The sequence below is a fragment of the Callionymus lyra genome, chromosome 10 (assembly GCF_982586985.1).
Source record: "Callionymus lyra chromosome 10, fCalLyr1.hap1.1, whole genome shotgun sequence".
Classification (NCBI taxonomy): domain Eukaryota; kingdom Metazoa; phylum Chordata; class Actinopteri; order Syngnathiformes; family Callionymidae; genus Callionymus; species Callionymus lyra.
Window position 1 is genome coordinate 8,464,799 of NC_141827.1, and position 18,811 is coordinate 8,483,609.

An 18,811-nucleotide genomic window follows, 5' to 3' on the forward strand; every position below is an offset into this window, starting at 1 on the left:
TCTGACTACCATGATTGACTCTGTTTTTTTTTTTGTTCTTACAGGACGATTGTGGTTTGAACGTCTGTATGTTGGCGTACGGTTCAGCCATCGTGTTCGACACTGACGAGAAGACTCACCAGCAGAGGTTTAGACACACACACACACACACACACACACACACACACACACACACACACACACACACACACACACACACACACACACACAAAGGCAGCAATGCACACATAAGCACATATTTACAAAAAAAACTCACACATGCACAATGGCACACAAATGTACACACGCACAAACCCACACACATGCACAAACACAAGCAGATACACTAACACATGCACAAACACATATACACACTCATGTACAAAGACATACACACATATGCAGACCTACACACACAAACGCAGACACACACACACGCACACATTCACAAACAAATGCATGCACAAAGACAAACACACAGTTGCAGACCTACACACACAAACACAGACACACACATTCCCATACAAATGCATGCAAAAAGACACACATGCACAAACACACACACATGCACACCTGCACAAACACACATAGACATTCGCAAAGGCACACACACATATGCACAAACACAAAGGCACAAACAAACTCATATACTCACAAATAAACAAAGAGACTGACACACACGTACAAACACAGACACATGCACAAATCAACGCACACATGCACAAAGACACACGCAAACACATAAACCCACATATGCACAAAGGCGCACACACATATGCAGACTTACACACACAAACTCGGACACACACACACATTAAAAAACAAATGCATGCACAAAGACACACACACATATGCAGACTTACACACACAAACTCGGACACACACACACATTAAAAAACAAATGCATGCACAAAGACAAACACACATATGCAGACCTACACACACACACATGGACACACACACGCACACATTCAAGAACAAATGCATCCACAAAGTCACACATGCACAAACACACACAGACATGCACAAAGGCAAAAACACATATTCACACCTGCACAAAACACACAAACAAACTCATATACACACAAATAAACAAAGAGGCCGACGCACACGTACAAACATAGACACGTGAACAAATCATCGCACACATGCACAAAGACACACGCAAACACATAAACACACATATGCACAGAGGACACACACACATTAAAAAACAAATGCATGCACAAAGGACACACACACATTAAAAAACAAATGCATGCACAAAAACAAACACACATATGCAGAACTACACACACAAACTCGGTCACACACACACATTCACAAACAAATGCATGCACAAAGACACACAAACATATGCAGACCTACACACACAAACTCGGACACACACACATTCACAAACAAATGCATGCACAAAGACACACATGCACAAACACACACATATGCACACCTGCACACACAAAGACGCACAAACACAAAGGCACAAACAAACTCATATACACACAAATAAACAAAGAGACCGACACACAACTACCAACACAGACACATGAACAAATTAACGCACACATGCACAAAGACACACACAAACACATAAACCCACATATGCAGACCTACAGTACACACACAAACTCGGACACACACATGCACACATTCACAAACAAATGCATGCACAAAGACACACATACACAAACACATGCATATGCACAAACACACACAGAAATGCACATTGGCACAAACAAACACATATACACACAAATAAACAAAGAGACCCACACACATGTGCAAAGACAGACACATGAACAAATCAATACACAAAGACACACACAAACACATAAACACACGTGTGCACAAAGACACACAGAGACACACACTTACAAAAACACGATGACACGTATCCAGAGAGACAGACCCACACGGAGACACACACTGAGAGACGCACACACATAGGTTTGTTGTTGAATCTACGACTGAAGTTAAATCTCAGGAACGACAACGAAGCTTCAGAGGGAAAATTTTTAAACAAATAAATACATTTGATGTTTATCTTTGGAAATCTCACTCTCAATCTGTTGCAACTGTTTCTGGAGAGTGAGATAAGAAGGGAGTGATGCACCAGCCATGTGTCCACCCCCCCCCCCTCGCTTCGCTACTTCCTGCACAACTTCCTGTGCGGGTCACATGTCCAGATTAAATATGAGGAGAACTCACGGTTTCTACTTCTTCCTTTATTTACGGTTAGAGATGAACTTGTTTAGACTAACATATACACACAAACACACACACACACATGCACAAATATACAGACAAACGCAGACACACACATTCACAAACAAATGCGTGCACAGATACATACACACATATGCACAAACACACCCACAAATACACAGAGGGCGACATGCACAAAGGCACAAACACATAGGCACAAACCAACACACACACACCTATACACAAAATACACAGAGAACGGCACATACGTACAAACGCAGACACATGCACAAGTCAACTCACAAAGACACACATAAACACGTGTGCACGAAGAGACACACACACAGAGACAGACACACCCACTTACACACAGAGACACAGGCGCACACAGAGAGATACACACACACACAATTACACTAAGACACACATAGACACACACACACACATAGACACACAATTACACAGAGAATGACGTGCAGAAAGCACACACAAACACACACAAACACATGCACAAATATACAGACAAACGCAGACACACACATACACACATTCACAAACAAATGCGTGCACAGATACATACACACATATGCACATACACACACACAAATACACAGAGACCGACGTGCACAAAGGCACACACACATATGCACAAACATATAGGCACAAACAAACACACACACACAAACACACAAGTACACAGAGGCCGACGTGCACAAAGGCACACACACATATACACAAACAAACACACAGACATACACACAAATACACAGAGGCCGATGTGCACAAAGGCACACACAAATATACACAAACAAACACACAGACATATACACAAAATACACAGAGAGCGGCACACACCTACAAACACACATGCACAAATCAACGCACAGAGACACAAACAAACACATAAACACAGGTGTGCACAAATACACACACACACACACAGAGACAGACAGACAAACACACAGAGACACACACACAGAGACATAGACACACACAGAAAGATACACACACACAATTACACTAAGACACACAATTACACAGAGACACAATATATGTATATTAAAGTTTTTACTATAACAATTGAATACAAATATTTATTTTTAAAATATTTATATCCTGATTTCAAGACTTTCAAGTTGATAAATGTCATGAATGTTTCTTTCAGTTTGAGCCTCACAGTGTCTGAGGTGGTCCGGACCAGGACCGGCACAGAAATCCCAGCACACAAGAAGATCCTGGATCTTTCCCCCGTCTTTGAGGAGGACCAGGTTTCTGAGCGAGTCCCGTGGATTCGATTCCTGCTTCCATGAGAATCAGAATGAGAATCAGAATCCTTTATTTGTCCCGCGAGGGGAAATTCGGTTCAACAACAGCCAGAGCAATATACCAAGAAAATAAAACACCCAGAAATAAAAAGAAAAAGAAAGAAAATCTAAATAGAATAGAAAATAAATCTGCACTATATTATATATTCACAATCATATTTACAAAAATAACAAGAAAGGTGCAGTTAAATATTTATCTTGGTGTGTTCTTGTTGTGGAGTCTGATGGCAGCAGGGAGGAAGGACCTGCGGTACCTCTCCCTCACACACCTGGGATGGAGCATCCTATCACTGATGGAGCTCCTCAATGCCCTCAGTGTGTGCTGGAGAGGGTGAGATAAGTTCTTCCTCATGGAGCCCAGCTCGCTCTGTATCCTCCCCCCCGACACTTCCTCTGACGTCATGACGTCACTTCCTCATGACGTCCTCAGTGAACGAGACAAGAAACCGTTCCATGTTTTTAACGAATCAAGTCTTTTTAATTTACTGTCATTTCCTGTGACGTCAGTTTTTTGTCTTTACTTTGAATGAACAAGTGAAACAACTTCTCTTTGTTTTCATCCATTCATTGTTGTATGTTTACCTTCTTTATTTCCTTCTTTCAACACAAACTGCATCATATTTGTTTCTCACGTATTTGTGCGTTAATGCCAAAATAAAACTTTAAAATCCAAACCAAGTGTTGTTGTTGTTGATGTTGTTCTTGTTGTTCTTGTTGTACTTGTGGTTGTTTTTATTGTGGTTGTTGTTGTTGTACTTGTTTTTGTTCTTGTTGTACTTGTGGTTATTGTTCTTGTTGTCCTTGTTGTTCTTGTTGTTCTTGTTGTTCTTGTTGTTCTTTTGGTTCTTGTTGTTCTTGTTGTCCTCGTTGTTCTTGTTGTTCTTGTTGTTCTTTTGGTTCTTGTTGTTCTTGTTGTCCTCGTTGTTCTTGTTGTTCTTGTTGTTCTTTTGGTTCTTGTTGTTCTTGTTGTTCTTGTGGTTCTTTTGGTTCTTGTTGTTCTTGTTGTTCTTGTTGTTCTTGTGGTTCTTGTGGTTCTTGTTGTCCTTGTTGTTCTTGTTGTTCTTGTTGTTCTTGTTGTTCTTGTGGTTCTTGTGGTTCTTGTTGTCCTTGTTGTTCTTGTTGTTCTTGTTGTTCTTGTTGTTCTTGTGGTTCTTGTGGTTCTTTTTTTTTTTTTTTTTTTTTTTTTTTAGAATCCCTTATTAGTCCCGCGAGGGGAAATTCAACCATTCACACATACTGATGTGAGTAGGCTGCACACTTGCGCCAAGTTCACCATCAGGAGCAATCAGGGTGAAGTGTCTTGCTCAGGGACACAACGACACAAGCTTGTCTGGAGCTGGGATTGAACCTGCAACCTTTTGGACTGCAGGCAACCACTCTACCATCTGAGCTTCTTGTTGTCCTTGTTGTTCTTGTTGTTCTTGTTGTTCTTGTTGTTCTTGTTGTTCTTGTGGTTCTTGTGGTTCTTGTTGTCCTTGTTGTTCTTGTTGTTCTTGTGGTTCTTTTGGTTCTTGTTGTTCTTGTTGTTCTTGTTGTTCTTGTGGTTCTTGTGGTTCTTGTTGTCCTTGTTGTTCTTGTTGTTCTTGTTGTTCTTGTTGTTCTTGTGGTTCTTGTGGTTCTTGTTGTCCTTGTTGTTCTTGTTGTTCTTGTTGTTCTTGTTGTCCTTGTTGTTCTTGTTGTTCTTGTTGTTCTTGTTGTTCTTGTGGTTCTTGTTGTCCTTGTTGTTCTTGTTGTTCTTGTTGTTCTTGTTGTTCTTGTTGTTCTTGTGGTTCTTGTGGTTCTTGTTGTCCTTGTTGTTCTTGTTGTTCTTGTTGTTCTTGTTGTTCTTGTTGTTCTTGTGGTTCTTGTTGTCCTTGTTGTTCTTGTTGTTCTTGTTGTTCTTGTTGTCCTTGTTGTTCTTGTTGTTCTTTTGGTTCTTGTTGTTCTTGTGGTTCTTGTTGTTCTTGTTGTCCTTGTTGTCCTTGTTGTTCTTGTTGTTCTTGTTGTCCTTGTTGTTCTTGTTGTTCTTGTTGTTCTTTTGGTTCTTGTTGTTCTTGTGGTTCTTGTTGTTCTTGTTGTTCTTGTTGTCCTTGTTGTTCTTGTTGTTCTTGTTGTTCTTGTGGTTCTTGTGGTTCTTGTTGTTCTTGTTGTTCTTGTTGTACTTGTGGTTATTGTTCTTGTTGTTGTTCTTGTGGTTCTTGTTGTTCTTGTGGTTCTTGTTGTTCTTGTTGTTCTTGTTGTTCTTGTTGTTCTTGTGGTTCTTGTTGTTCTTGTTGTTCTTGTTGTTCTTGTTACCTGCAACGGTTGTTTCCAGAAACTTCTTCTAGTCTTCGGCCTAATACAAAGTCTCCCCAAGTGTCCTTTATCGGATCTCCCGGATTCTATCGTTCTTAAGGACCTAAGAAGGCTCTTAAGTTTAAGAGCAACAGCCTGGAAGGATTTCTCTCCTCTGGTCCAGAAACATGTTCAGGAACCATCAGTAGATTCTCAGAGCCCGAGCTGGGGTGTAAGGCTGGATCAGATCAGTGATGGAAGGTCTGACCATGAATAGATCTGAAAGTAAGAACCAGCATTTTAAAATTGATCCTGAAAGAAACTGGAAGCCAGTGAAGAGATTTAAGGAACATGGAAATGTGAGTTCTTCTACTAGAGCCGGTCAGGATTCTCGCTTCAGAGTTTTTTATTAACTGCAAAGTAACGACTTATGGTTAATTCTATAAATATAAAGATTGTGTGACACAACCTAAATAGAATCAGAGAATCAAAAGAGTCGGACACGTGTCAAGTTCTTGGTGTGGAGACAGTTGTCAGTGGAAGCAGGAGCGCTGGCGTCTGAACACAGCTGTCTCGTGTCAAACCTCCTGCACGTGTGAGCTTCACTCCCAACATGAACAATGGTCTCCAGAGTCCACGAGGCCAACATGTCTTCACCCGACCTTGATGTTCTCACTTTGACACCGTTGCCTTGTGAACATGATAGCAGCTATCGTTGGATCCAAAAACTCATTAAAAATGTCTTCATGGTCAGGAGGAGAATTTTATTTTGATTTAAAAAGGTTTGTGTAATTCTTGAGGATTCAATTTTTCTGTTAGCTCTTTTTTTAATATACTTTTCTCATCCTAACCCAAAATAATCACACAATCCTAATTGTAAACATAAACCATGAAAAAAAAATGTATTTGATTATTTTTGTTGTTATTATCTTTAAATGTTTTTTTACTTTAATTAATTTGTTCTTTGATTTTTATTTCATTCATTTTTCTCATGCTAACACTAAACCATATACTAGTGGTTACTTTGATTTGTTTAAACCTTTTAACGTTTTTATTCTTCAATATTTTATTTCAAAAGCTTCTTGGTATTTTTTAATTATGAATTATTTTTATTCATTTTCTTCATAATTTTCTCATACCAAGACTAAACCTTGTAACATTTTTTTTACCCATTAATCGATTTTTCTTTTCAATATTAGTGGGTTTTTTTAAGTTCTGTGTATCTTTGAAAATTCCTTGAATACATTTCTTATTTAAATCTTTTGTTATGCTTATGTTTATTATTTTGTTTATGAGTTTTCTCGTGCTAAAACTAAACCATTTACTGTACATGGTAATTCTTTTTGATTTGTTTAACCCTTTAAACGTTTTATTGTCAATATTAGTATTTTTTAAAAGTTTGTGTGTATTTTGGAAAATTCCTTGAATTAATCTTTTCATATATTTTTATTATTAATTATTTAAGTTTACTTTTTTTATGAATTTTCTTATAAACATAGTAGTTATATATATATTTAACCCATCAAACGATTTTTCTTTTCACAATTGGTATTTTTTAAAGCTTATGTGACAATTTTATCAATATTATTATTTAGAAAAGTTATTTGTGTTATTATATTATCTTATATAATTACTTGAATTAGTTTGTTCTTTGATTTTTATTTTTTCTCTCTAACTAACTTTAACCATGTTAATTATTATTCATTTATTTTATCCCTTTAAACTTTTATTTTTCACTATTTATTTTTAAAACTTCTGTGGAGGAGGGGCGGTTCTTTTTTATGATGGGAATAATGTAGCGGCTGCAGCTGTGTAGACACGCCTCCTGTAACTGGGCATGAGAGGATACACTTGATATAAAACAGGTGGACCGCTCAGAGAAGAAGATATCAAAAAAACATAAAGTAAATGATTGAAAAACAGACTCAAGTTGAAAAGGTTAGGAGACAATAAGTCGGGATGTTTTGACGACAGTGTTGGAGGAAGATCGTAGAAGATAGATAGATAGATAGATGGATGGATGGATGGATGGATGGATGGATGGATGGATGGATGGATGGATGGATGGATGGATGGATGGATGGATGGATGGATGGATGGATGGATGGATGGATGGATGGATGGATGGATGGATGGATGGATGGATGGATGGATGGATGGATGGATGGATGGATGGATGGATGGATGGATGGATGGATGGATGGATGGATGGATGGATGGATGGATGGATGGATGGATGGATGGATGGATGGATGGATGGATGGATGGATGGATGGATGGATGGATGGATAGATAGATAGATAGATAGATAGATAGATAGATAGATAGATAGATAGATAGATAGATAGATAGATAGATAGATAGATAGATAGATAGATAGATAGATAGATAGATAGATAGATAGATAGATAGATAGATAGATAGATAGATAGATAGATAGATAGATAGAAAAGACAGAACGAGGACGTGAAGAATAAAGGTGTGACTGAGCAGGAGGATCAAGAGAGGTGGCGGTGAAGGAGGCAGAAGTTCAAAGTGGTTCACGATGGATATTTGTCTCACGCACATAAAACACAGAATCTACTCCTTAAATAAAAATAGTTTATTTCAAACGACATACAAGTTACTCTTAAAGAGTCGAAACCATCTTTAGAACGGCGACAATAACTCGAACCGTGTGAACCGAGGACGTTACGCTCCGAGTATCAAATGACTGACGAAGCTCATCCATCTATGACCTTGAATTTATCGTCACGAATCTTTATTCACGAGATCCTTCATTTGCTGTCCATGATCACCGCGAGCGTCAGATGTAGCCGATGACGTCGTTGCATATTATGGGCTGTCGGCTGCCGGTCTTCATGAGGGCGGTGAACTGGAAGAAGTCGGTGTCCAGTTGGTGCAGACCCGTGTGCGACTGGTGGAAGAACGGCTTGAGCGACTGGAGTCCCACCGGGCAGGACATCCTCTTGGGAGCCTCGGCAGCCCTGGAGACCCTGGCGGACTCCTCCGGCCTCTGCCTCAGCTCCACGCTCCGAGACTTCCCTGCCAGCCTCCGCCGCATGTTGACCAGTATGTCCTTGGCAAGTCGACGCCCGGCGGTGGGTCTCAGCTCCGCCGGCTCCGGAGCCTCCGGGAGGTCCATCCAGTTCTTGATGAGGTCGGCGAAACTGTTGTCGCCCAAGACCAGGGGTTGTCGGTTCCTGCTCCTGCTGAGCAACAACGTGGTCCAGTCCTCCGGGTCCGCGGCCTCGAACGAGGTCCAGCGCTCCAGACAGGCGTCCGAGGTGGATTTGGGGCGCACCCGCCCTGAGGGTCCCCGGTTGGTGCGAAGGCACGCCGACGAGGAGACCCGGACGTTCCTGGTCCTCCGCAGGACCACGCCTTCGTCGTGCCACGAGGCTTCGGAGTAGCCGGAGTCGAAGTCCAGACTCTTCTCGCTGCTGGGCGACCCCTGGGCCAGGCGGTCGTCCTCGTCCTCCTCCAGGGGGCTGGCCAGGCAGCAGGCGGAGTCGTAGGCGCCGGCCTCGCTGGCCTCGGACGCCCTGAGGCGGGTCAGGCGCTCCTTCTGCCTGCAGAGTCGCGTCACGGCGAAGGATCGGGCGCAGGGCTCGCTGAGCGGCCTCGGCCGACCCATCTGCTTCAGGTCCTGCCAGGACCGCATCGCGCTCTGCACCCGGTCCTGCAGGCAGTCCGAGTCTCCCAGGCAAAGCTGAGGACAAAAAGGAGGGAAAATCGGTTACGAAAGTCAAGCAGATGTATCCCATCATGCACTAGCTGATTCAGCTGGAAAAGACTGAAACATTTTTACCAGCTGAGATCACTTTTCTCTCTGAGAGTCCGTTGAACATTCCTTTAAAAACCTCAGAGACGTTTTATGGAGACTATCGTGTGTCCGACAACGAAAAAAAAGAAAACCCAGAGAAGAAGGACCTCAGTGAACTCCACACGTGATGCAAAGAGAAGTTTCTAAACTGGAGGAAGGTTAGGAAACACACACATGGAGGAGCGTTTCCTCAGCGGATGTTGACGGCTCTGGATTAGGAGTCAGGAAATGACACACTCGGGATCTGAACCCATCGTGGCCAACGCACAGAAACTGTAAAAAACAAGGTTTTTAAACGACGTCTCTGGTTCATCAAACTAAAGAATCGACTCAAGTACTGGACGAGGAAATAGATGAAGTAGTAAATTATACATTAGTGTATAGTAGTATTTCTAAACAATAGTAGTCAATGTAGTAGTGAAGTTGTAGGAGATAAATAATCGTAGAAGAAATAGAATTAAAAGTAGTCAGAGAAGTACCGGTAGTATCTGTATTGCTTGGAAATGTAGTACTAGTAATATCAGGAAAAGTATTAATTAAAGTAATGATAAAGTATTAGTGGGGGTATTCTTTTATTTGGTATTGAAAATGTGTATTGTTATAGCGAAAAAAGTTCAACTATGGATATAAGTACTAGGAAGAGTAGTGGTTTGTATTTGTAAGAGTACCAAGTAATACTTACTATTAAACTACTACTAAAGTATACTTACAAGTCATAATAAAAATCAGTATAGAATGATAAGAAGCACTTCATTGTCATAAAACCAGCGATCAAGTACAATCACTTTTCAGTATAAATAGTACAAATAGTACTTCCTCTAAAAGTTGAAGGAATGTTAGTCGTGGTACTAGGACTTCTGGCTATAATAGCATTTGAAGTAGCAGTAGTTGTAGTAATAATAGTAGTTGGTAGTTTAAGTCGTAAAATTGTCAAATATTTTTTTCTGCAAAAGTACTTTAGTAGCTGCAGTAGTAGTACTATTTATTGTTGCATTAGTTTGGAGATGCATATGTAGTAGAACTATAACAAACAATATTGGAAATGATATACTAGACTATAAAAGTACTAGAAGATGTTCAAGCTGTGGTAGTCATGGTAATAATGAAAGTATTTGTTATAGTCTTCACTGGAGTCATAGTAGTAGAAGTAACATAGGAAGTATCACTTAAATGATACGAAATGTTTCATGTATTTATAAAGGAATTATAAGCAGTACTATAAGCATTGCTAACTCAGGATTTCTACCATCTTTGTACTGCTAGTGTGTTTTGGCTCGGGGCAATGCCATGATGTTATCTCAGCTGTGGGTTCTGGACCATTTGGGCCCCCGGGGGGGACTTATCTGACCCACAGAGAGGGTCCACATGGGACTGTTGTCAGACAACAGCAGTTCTATTCGAACCGCCTTCACACAAGTCAGATACACACTTGTGTACTGTTAGCAGACACAGTTGTGTGGAGGGAAAAAAAATATTATCATGGCGAAAAAGTTACACAATATAATACAATTTTGAGTAAAAAAAAAACTGCAAATCAACGAGTTTTTATATTTATTTCAGAGAAATACGATTTAGAAAAAAAACTTTCAATTTAATCTTAAAAAAACAAAATTGTGTTTTGTTTTTTTCTATAAATGCAGAGAAATTAAACATTTTAACTCACCATGGCTGCAAAAAAAAAAGATTAAAATCCCTTGAGATTTCAGGAGCGTCTTTTTATTCCACCTCAATCCTTCCAAAAATCAAACGCACCAGAGCATCGGGGATGAAATAATCCAGCAGATGAAGATGATGAAGATGATGCTCAGTGTGTGTCGAGACTCTTCTGAACCTCATGAAGCTCCTCAGGCGCGTCTTTGTAGATGCGGAGATTTACCTCTGCAGCCAATCAGCGAGCAGCAACATCCGTTTGACCAATGAGAGTCTTCTGAAACCAGATCCCTCCTCATGTCAATGTGTGTTAATCTGTTGCCCACATCTGGTCCACAACACTTTCCATGTGAATACACAACGTATGCGTGTTGTAACTCGAGATATTGAAGTCATTATTGAAGTTTTACTTAACCCTTAACCCCCTTATATTGACAAAATACTGCTATATTTCAATTTAAAATGGTTTTCATTTCACTTTTTTTTTTAGAGTACAGTACAGATGCATTTATACCATATTAAGTCAAGTCAAGTCACGTTCTTTTATTGTCAAATATGCATGTATTGAGACATAAATGAAATTGTTGTCCTCTCTGACCCACGATGCAAAACATTAAAGACATTAACAATTAAAACAATTAAAGACTAAACAGTTAAAGACTTTAACAGACATTAATTAAGACATTCAAGAAAATAAATAAAAATATATAACCAATAAATTGAAATAAATAATCAACAAACTTATTTAAGTTTATACACGTATTTAAAATGTTTAACAAAATACAGATCATCTGAAATTAACACGTGTTTGAATTATGTTGCTCGTATAGATTTAAACTGTTAAATCCTCGTCGTAAATGTATCTTTGAATTCATTTAAACTCGTTTAAATCCGAGGTTAAAGCTCCCTGCGGCCGACTCTCCCCCCTAGTGGTCAACACTGAGAATGACGTTTGTCATTAGCACATAATTCACTTTCACACGTCGATCAAATGAATTAACACCTGAGACATTTGATTCTCTGTCGACCTGAGGAAGTGAATACAAGCTGCTTTTATTTGTAGATGAGGATGATGTTGATCTCATGGCCAACACGTCTTTTGTGGTTTTTTAACAAGTAAGATTTTTCTTTTAACGCGTTGTTTTGTAAGAAAAACTTTTACAAGCCAGTTCATAATAGATTTCTAACTCCAAATATAATTCTAAATGGTTATTCGATGTATAGAAGAAAGTTGCTTTATTTGAATAATGAGAATCTTCTAATGCATTTATGTAATAAAAAAATGTATTTAAGATTTAGATTAAAGATTAGGATTGAGATTTGTTATTTAGATTCAATATTTAATATTCACATTTATTATTTAAAATTAAATATATATTGAGATTAATATTTAGATTTTACATTTAGACTTAAATTTGACATTTAGATTTAATATTTTTGATTTATTATTTAGATTTAAATGTATTATTCATTTGACAAATAATATTTAAAGTTATCATTTAGATTTAGATTTCATATTTACATTTTGATCAGTTATTTAGATTTATTATTTAGATTTAACATTATTATTAAGATTAATTTTTTATTTTTTTACAGTTAAGATTTACATTTTACAGTTTGATTCAATATTTTTGATGTATTATTTAGCGTTATATGTATTATTTACATTTGACAAATAATATTTAGAGGTATAATTTAGATTTAAAATTTACATTTTGATGTGTTTTTTAGTTTTATTATTTAGATTGCACCTATATTATTTAGATGTATTATTTAACTTAATATATAACAATTACATTTAACATTTAGATGTAAATTTGACATGTGGATTTAATATTTCTGATTTATTATTTAGATTTAGATATATCATTTACATTAGACAAATAATATTAAGAGTTATTATTATGATTTTTGTGGGTTATTTTGATTAATTATTTAGCTTCAACATTTCATATTTCGATTTATCATTTATTATTTAGAATCATTTCTAAGATTTAAATGAATTATTAAGATTTAACATTGAAAATACAATTTTAGATTTATTATTTACCTTTTAATTTATATTTATTTGAGAAATAGTTGCTTAAATTAAACCAATTCTCTTTATTCCTGCATTAATAGTTGTGGCCTGGTTGGTAAAAAAAAACATCTTAACAAATGTCATTGTTAATTTTTCAATTTCTTGATGCATTTAAATTTTACAATATTCCACATCTTTGCTGAAGTCTCTAAAATTATACATTAGATATTATATATATTTAACACATTTTTATTCATCTTTATCTCAGTATTTAACTGTGTGAATTCATTTCAAATCATCTAACCAGCAGAAAAAGTTGTTAGCATTAAGCTAGCGAGTGTTATTAGCATAGCCGTGGCTAACAACCTCGTAGCTTTGGTTTGGATTAACTTGTAGCTTTAAGTTTAAATGGATTTTCTTGCGCCTTCTCTGGCGCCCCCTGGACACAGCAAACGAACATTACACTCTGAGATAAAGGCTCACAAGACCAAACTTTTATTTACATTAAACACGTGACATTTCGAGGACAATAAGTGGATCCTGGAGCTTCCGAAGATGCTCGGAGTGACGGAGGACGTGGAGTAGAAATGGCCCTCGACCGACAGGATGAGGAGGACGAGTGTAAACGGAGATCAAGGCACAGACACATGTCAAAAGAAAGTAGGGAACCATCGACGCGAGGACTCAAAACACCTGGAGGACGTCTTAAAAAGTGACACACGTTCTCTTCCTTTTGCGTTTTTTATTTTCCTTATTTCGGAATGTGTTTGTTACAGGCTACTCTAGCGACACGCATGCAGAACAACATGGTAAATATATCTCGTGTAAACATTGTGCAAAAAACGTTTCCCTTTTTTTTATTTAGATTCGGCCTCGCCATGCTTGATTGTTTTCTCGGAAAATATTTTCTGTGCATTTTTTTATAACGCGATCCTATCATTAATAAATATCATGGTCCAAAACATTACGACCACCTGATTGATATTGTGTATAGAGCAAGAAAACGTAACTCTTGCGAAACGTCGCCGCAGCGGTCAGTACCTGTCAAACTGAGGAATCGCTCAACCTGGACTAGATCAGGAAGGTGGTCATAATGTTATGGCTGATTATTGGCGAAACAAACCATATACATATAAAGCTTTATTATTACTTAGAAATGACCAATTATTCAAACGTTTTCTTCGTCATGTAAACGATCTAAAAAAAAACTCAGTTTCCGGGTCAAAACGTCTGAAAAAGTGTGAACCAGGAAGTGTTTTCCGTATCAAGTCCTGACGCGACGTGTCGGCGATTGTTCTTGGTTTTATTTCAACGATCTGGTTGTTTTCATTATGAAAAGCGTGAATCTTCGCTCGGCTGCTGCTTCCTGGAAGACATGAACAGACGAAAACAGATAAATGTGCTTAAAAGATCCTTTTTTTCTCTATAAGATTCACTTTGGTTTGTTATTGGATATTGGGAGGAAACCAGAGTTACTTTTTCAAACTAATACAATGAACTTTTGAAGAAGAACAATTGAAATTATTTCTTTACTTCCACTATTATTGTTTTATTTTGTAGGATTACTTCCCGTTTCCTGTGCTTCGATTTCATCTTAGTTACTGCTGCGATTTCTTTTGTCTGTTTTGATTTGACTCCCTGGACTGTTGGCTCCCTCTACAGGCTAACTTTGGAAATTGAATGTATTATTTTAATTTTATTTTCTTTCTGTTTAACTCGAATTAATCCCGGGAATTTAACTTTTCAGTGACACCATGAAATGACTGAAATCAATATTTTGAAAAACATTAAATATTCTGACGACACTGATTTACTTCTTCACACTTCCACTGTATTGCGATAATTTATTTATTTTAATGTGTAACCATTATTTCCCCCAAATAACACGATCACTTGAAGCACATATTTCCAGTAGTATCTGTATTGCTTGGAAATGTAGTACTTGTTGTATCAGGAAGGGTATTAATTAAAGTAATAATAAAGTATTAGTAGGATAATTATTTTATTTGGTATTGAAAATGTGTATTGTTATAGCGAAAAAGTCCAACTATGGATATAAGTACTAGGAAGAGTAGTGGTTTGTATTTGTAAGAGTACCAAGTAATACTTACTATTATAACAAGTATACAAGTCATAATAAAAATCAGTATAGAAGATAAGAAGCACTTCATTGTCTTAAAAGCAGCGATCAAGTACAATCACTTTTCAGTATAAATAGAACAAATATTACTTCCTCTAAAAGTTGAAGCATGTATTTCCAATTTATAACCAGGATTTATAATAATTTTGAATTTTCTCATATTATTTTTACAATAAACCTTCATAATATTCAATAAACCTTCATTATATCTAGTGTTTTTGACACATATTTACTTGAAAACCTCCTTTATTACTGTATAAACATTAGATTTAATATATTTCATATTGTTTTTAAAGTTTTCCATCATTACGTCCCTGTTTTAACTTGTTTTTAAAATTATGTATATGTCATTTTCCTTTAATTTTGACGACAGAAAAACGTGTTTCTGCAGCTGAAGGTCCATGAGTTTAAGCTCCAGTGACGAACCATCTCACCTCAGAACAGGCCGCAGTCCTTCAGGTTGTTCTTGATGATGACGTCAGTGACGGCGTCGAACACGAACTGCACGTTCTTGGTGTCGGTGGCACAAGTGAAGTGGGTGTAGATCTCCTTGGTGTCCTTCTTCTTGTTCAGGTCCTCGAACTTGGTCTGGATGTAACTGGCGGCTTCATCGAAGCGGTTCGCTCCTGAGAGGAGAAGAAGAAGAAGAATGAACAGAGCGACAGGAGGAGAAGAATGGACAGAGCGACAGGAGGAGAGAAGAAGAAGAATGAACAGAGCGACAGGAGGAGAGAAGAAGAAGAATGAACAGAGCGACAGGAGGAGAGAAGAAGAAGAATGAACAGAGCGACAGGAGGAGAAGAATGGACAGAGCGACAGGAGGAGAGAAGAAGAAGAATGAACAGAGCGACAGGAGGAGAGAAGAAGAAGAATGAACAGAGCGACAGGAGGAGAGAAGAAGAACGAACACAGCAACAGGAGGAGAGAAGAAGAAGAATGAACAGAGTGACAGGAGAGAAGAAGAAGAATGAACAGAGTGACAGGAGGAGAGAAGAAGAAGAATGAACAGAGCGACAGGAGGAGAGAAGAAGAATGAACAGAGCGACAGGAGGAGAGAAGAAGAAGAATGAACAGAGCGACAGGAGGAGAGAAGAAGAATGAACAGAGCGACAGGAGGAGAGAAGAAGAATGAACAGAGCGACAGGAGGAGAGAAGAAGAATGAACAGAGTGACAGGAGGAGAGAAGAAGAATGAACAGAGCGACAGGAGGAGAGAAGAAGAATGAACAGAGTGACAGGAGGAGAGAAGAAGAATGAACACAGCGACAGGAGGAGAAAAGAAGAATGAACAGAGTGACAGGAGGAGAGAAGAAGAATGAACAGAGCGACAGGAGCAGAGAAGAAGAACGAAAAGAGGGACAGGAGGAGAGAAGAAGAATGAACACAGTGACAGGAGGAGAGAAGAAGAATGAACAGAGTGACAGGAGGAGAGAAGAAGAATGAACAGAGTGACAGGACGAGAGAAGAAGAATGAACACAGCGACAGGAGGAGAGAAGAAGAATGAACACAGTGACAGGAGGAGAGAAGAAGAATGAACAGAGTGACAGGAGGAGAGAAGAAGAATGAACAGAGTGACAGGAGGAGAGAAGAAGAATGAACAGAGCCAACAGGAGGAGAGAAGAAGAATGAACACAGCGACAGGAGGAGAGAAGAAGAATGAACAGAGTGACAGGAGGAGAGAAGAAGAAGAATGAACAGAGCGACAGGAGGAGAGAAGAAGAATGAACAGTGACAGGAGGAGAGAAGAAGAAGAATGAACAGAGCGACAGGAGGAGAGAAGAAGAATGAACACAGCGACAGGAGGACAGAAGAAGAATGAACAGAGTGACAGGAGGAGAGAAGAAGAATGAACAGAGTGACAGGAGGAGAGAAGAAGAATGAACAGAGCGACAGGAGGAGAGAAGAAGAATGAACAGAGCGACAGGAGGAGAGAAGAAGAAGAACGAACACAGCGACAGGAGGAGAAAAGAAGAATGAACAGAGTGACAGGAGGAGAAAAGAAGAATGAACAGAGCGACAGGAGGAGAGAAGAAGAACGAACACAGCGACAGGAGGAGAGAAGAAGAATGAACAGAGCGACAGGAGGAGAGAAGAAGAATGAACAGAGTGACAGGAGGAGAGAAGAAGAATGAACAGAGCGACAGGAGGAGAGAAGAAGAATGAACACAGCGACAGGAGGAGAAAAGAAGAATGAACAGAGTGACAGGAGGAGAAAAGAAGAATGAACAGAGCGACAGGAGGAGAGAAGAAGAACGAAAAGAGGGACAGGAGGAGAGAAGAAGAATGAACAGAGTGACAGGATGAGAGAAGAAGAATGAACAGAGTGACAGGAGGAGAAAAAGAAGAATGAACAGAGGGACAGGAGGAGAAGAGAAGAATGAACAGAGTGACAGGAGGAGAGAAGAAGAATGAACAGAGCGACAGGAGGAGAAGAGAAGAATGAACAGAGTGACAGGAGGAGAGAAGAAGAATGAACAGAGCGACAAGAGGAGAGAAGAAGAATGAACAGAGCGACAGGAGGAGAGAAGAAGAATGAACAGAGCGACAGGAGGAGAAGAATGAACAGAGCGACAGGAGGAGAAGAATGAACAGAGCGACAGTAGGAGAAGAATGAACAGAGCAACAGGAGGAGAAGAATGAAGGGAGCGACAGCAGGAGAAGAATGAACAGAGTGACAGGAGGAGAAGAATGAACAGAGTGACAGGAGGAGAAGAATGAACAGAGCGACAGGAGGAGAGAAGAAGAATGAACAGAGTGACAGGAGGAGAAGAATGAACAGAGCGACAGTAGGAGAAGAATGAACAGAGCAACAGGAGGAGAAGAATGAAGGGAGCGACAGCAGGAGAAGAATGAACAGAGCAACAGGAGGAGAAGAATGAACAGAGCGACAGGAGGAGAAGAATGAACAGAGCGTCAGGAGGAGAAGAATGAACAGAGCGTCAGGAGGAGAAGAATGAAGGGAGCGAACAGAAGAAGGAACAGAGGAGGAGAACCTGTGTACTCCGGGAAACAAATGGCTAACGGGCTGCGACTGATCTTCTCCTCGAACAGATCCTTCTTGTTGAGGAACAGGATGATCGACGTCTCCGTGAACCACTTGTTGTTGCAGATGGAGTCGAACAGCTTCATGCTCTCGTGCATACGGTTCTGAGGACCAGAAGGTTTGTGATGTATCGGTGAAGCTTCATGAAACAGTGTCATGTTGTTCAGAGGTCAGTAGGTGGCGCCATCAGTTTAAAATGATGTTCCATTAGAACAGTTGTTCAAAACAAAAGGAAAACAGTGCAGAGACGCCATCTAGTGGACTCTGAACATAATGACACTGTTTCATGAAGCTTCACCAACACATCACTAGTTTATAGGATTATTTTTTAATGATTGCAAAAGAAGTGAGTTGATTACATTTTCTATTT

General features: G+C 39.0%; 3 protein-coding genes across 5 annotated transcripts in view; 1 reads left to right on the top strand and 2 right to left on the bottom strand.

The window, feature by feature from the left end:
- Window positions 1-18,811, top strand: part of LOC148070144 (ubiquitin-like modifier-activating enzyme 1) — a 280,272-nt gene that overhangs the window by 45,619 nt on the left and 215,842 nt on the right. For 2 of the 3 annotated variants that reach the window (XM_087801647.1, XM_087801649.1), the window contains exons 23-24: window positions 45-127; window positions 3,350-4,183. In XM_087801647.1, the coding sequence (XP_087657773.1) occupies window positions 45-127; window positions 3,350-3,494 (228 nt within the window). In that variant the 3' untranslated portion in view covers window positions 3,495-4,183. Of the gene's footprint in view, window positions 1-44; window positions 128-3,349; window positions 4,184-18,811 lie in introns of those variants that run through there. The other variant, XR_015712945.1, reaches the window with a different exon arrangement.
- Window positions 8,350-11,399, bottom strand: inka1b (inka box actin regulator 1b). The gene is made up of 2 exons (XM_087801496.1): window positions 11,252-11,399; window positions 8,350-9,474 (listed from the first exon to the last, which is right to left on the bottom strand). The coding sequence occupies exons 1-2, from the start codon at window positions 11,252-11,254 to the stop codon at window positions 8,569-8,571; spliced, it is 909 nt and encodes a 302-aa protein (XP_087657622.1). The 5' UTR covers window positions 11,255-11,399; the 3' UTR covers window positions 8,350-8,568.
- Window positions 13,738-18,811, bottom strand: part of gnai2b (guanine nucleotide binding protein (G protein), alpha inhibiting activity polypeptide 2b) — a 40,509-nt gene continuing 35,435 nt past the window's right edge. The window contains exons 7-9 of the mRNA XM_087800008.1: window positions 18,392-18,545; window positions 15,833-16,024; window positions 13,738-14,624 (exon numbers count right to left, since the gene is read on the bottom strand). Coding sequence (XP_087656134.1) covers window positions 15,834-16,024; window positions 18,392-18,545 — 345 coding nt within the window. The 3' untranslated portion in view covers window positions 13,738-14,624; window position 15,833. The remainder of the gene's footprint in view (window positions 14,625-15,832; window positions 16,025-18,391; window positions 18,546-18,811) is intronic.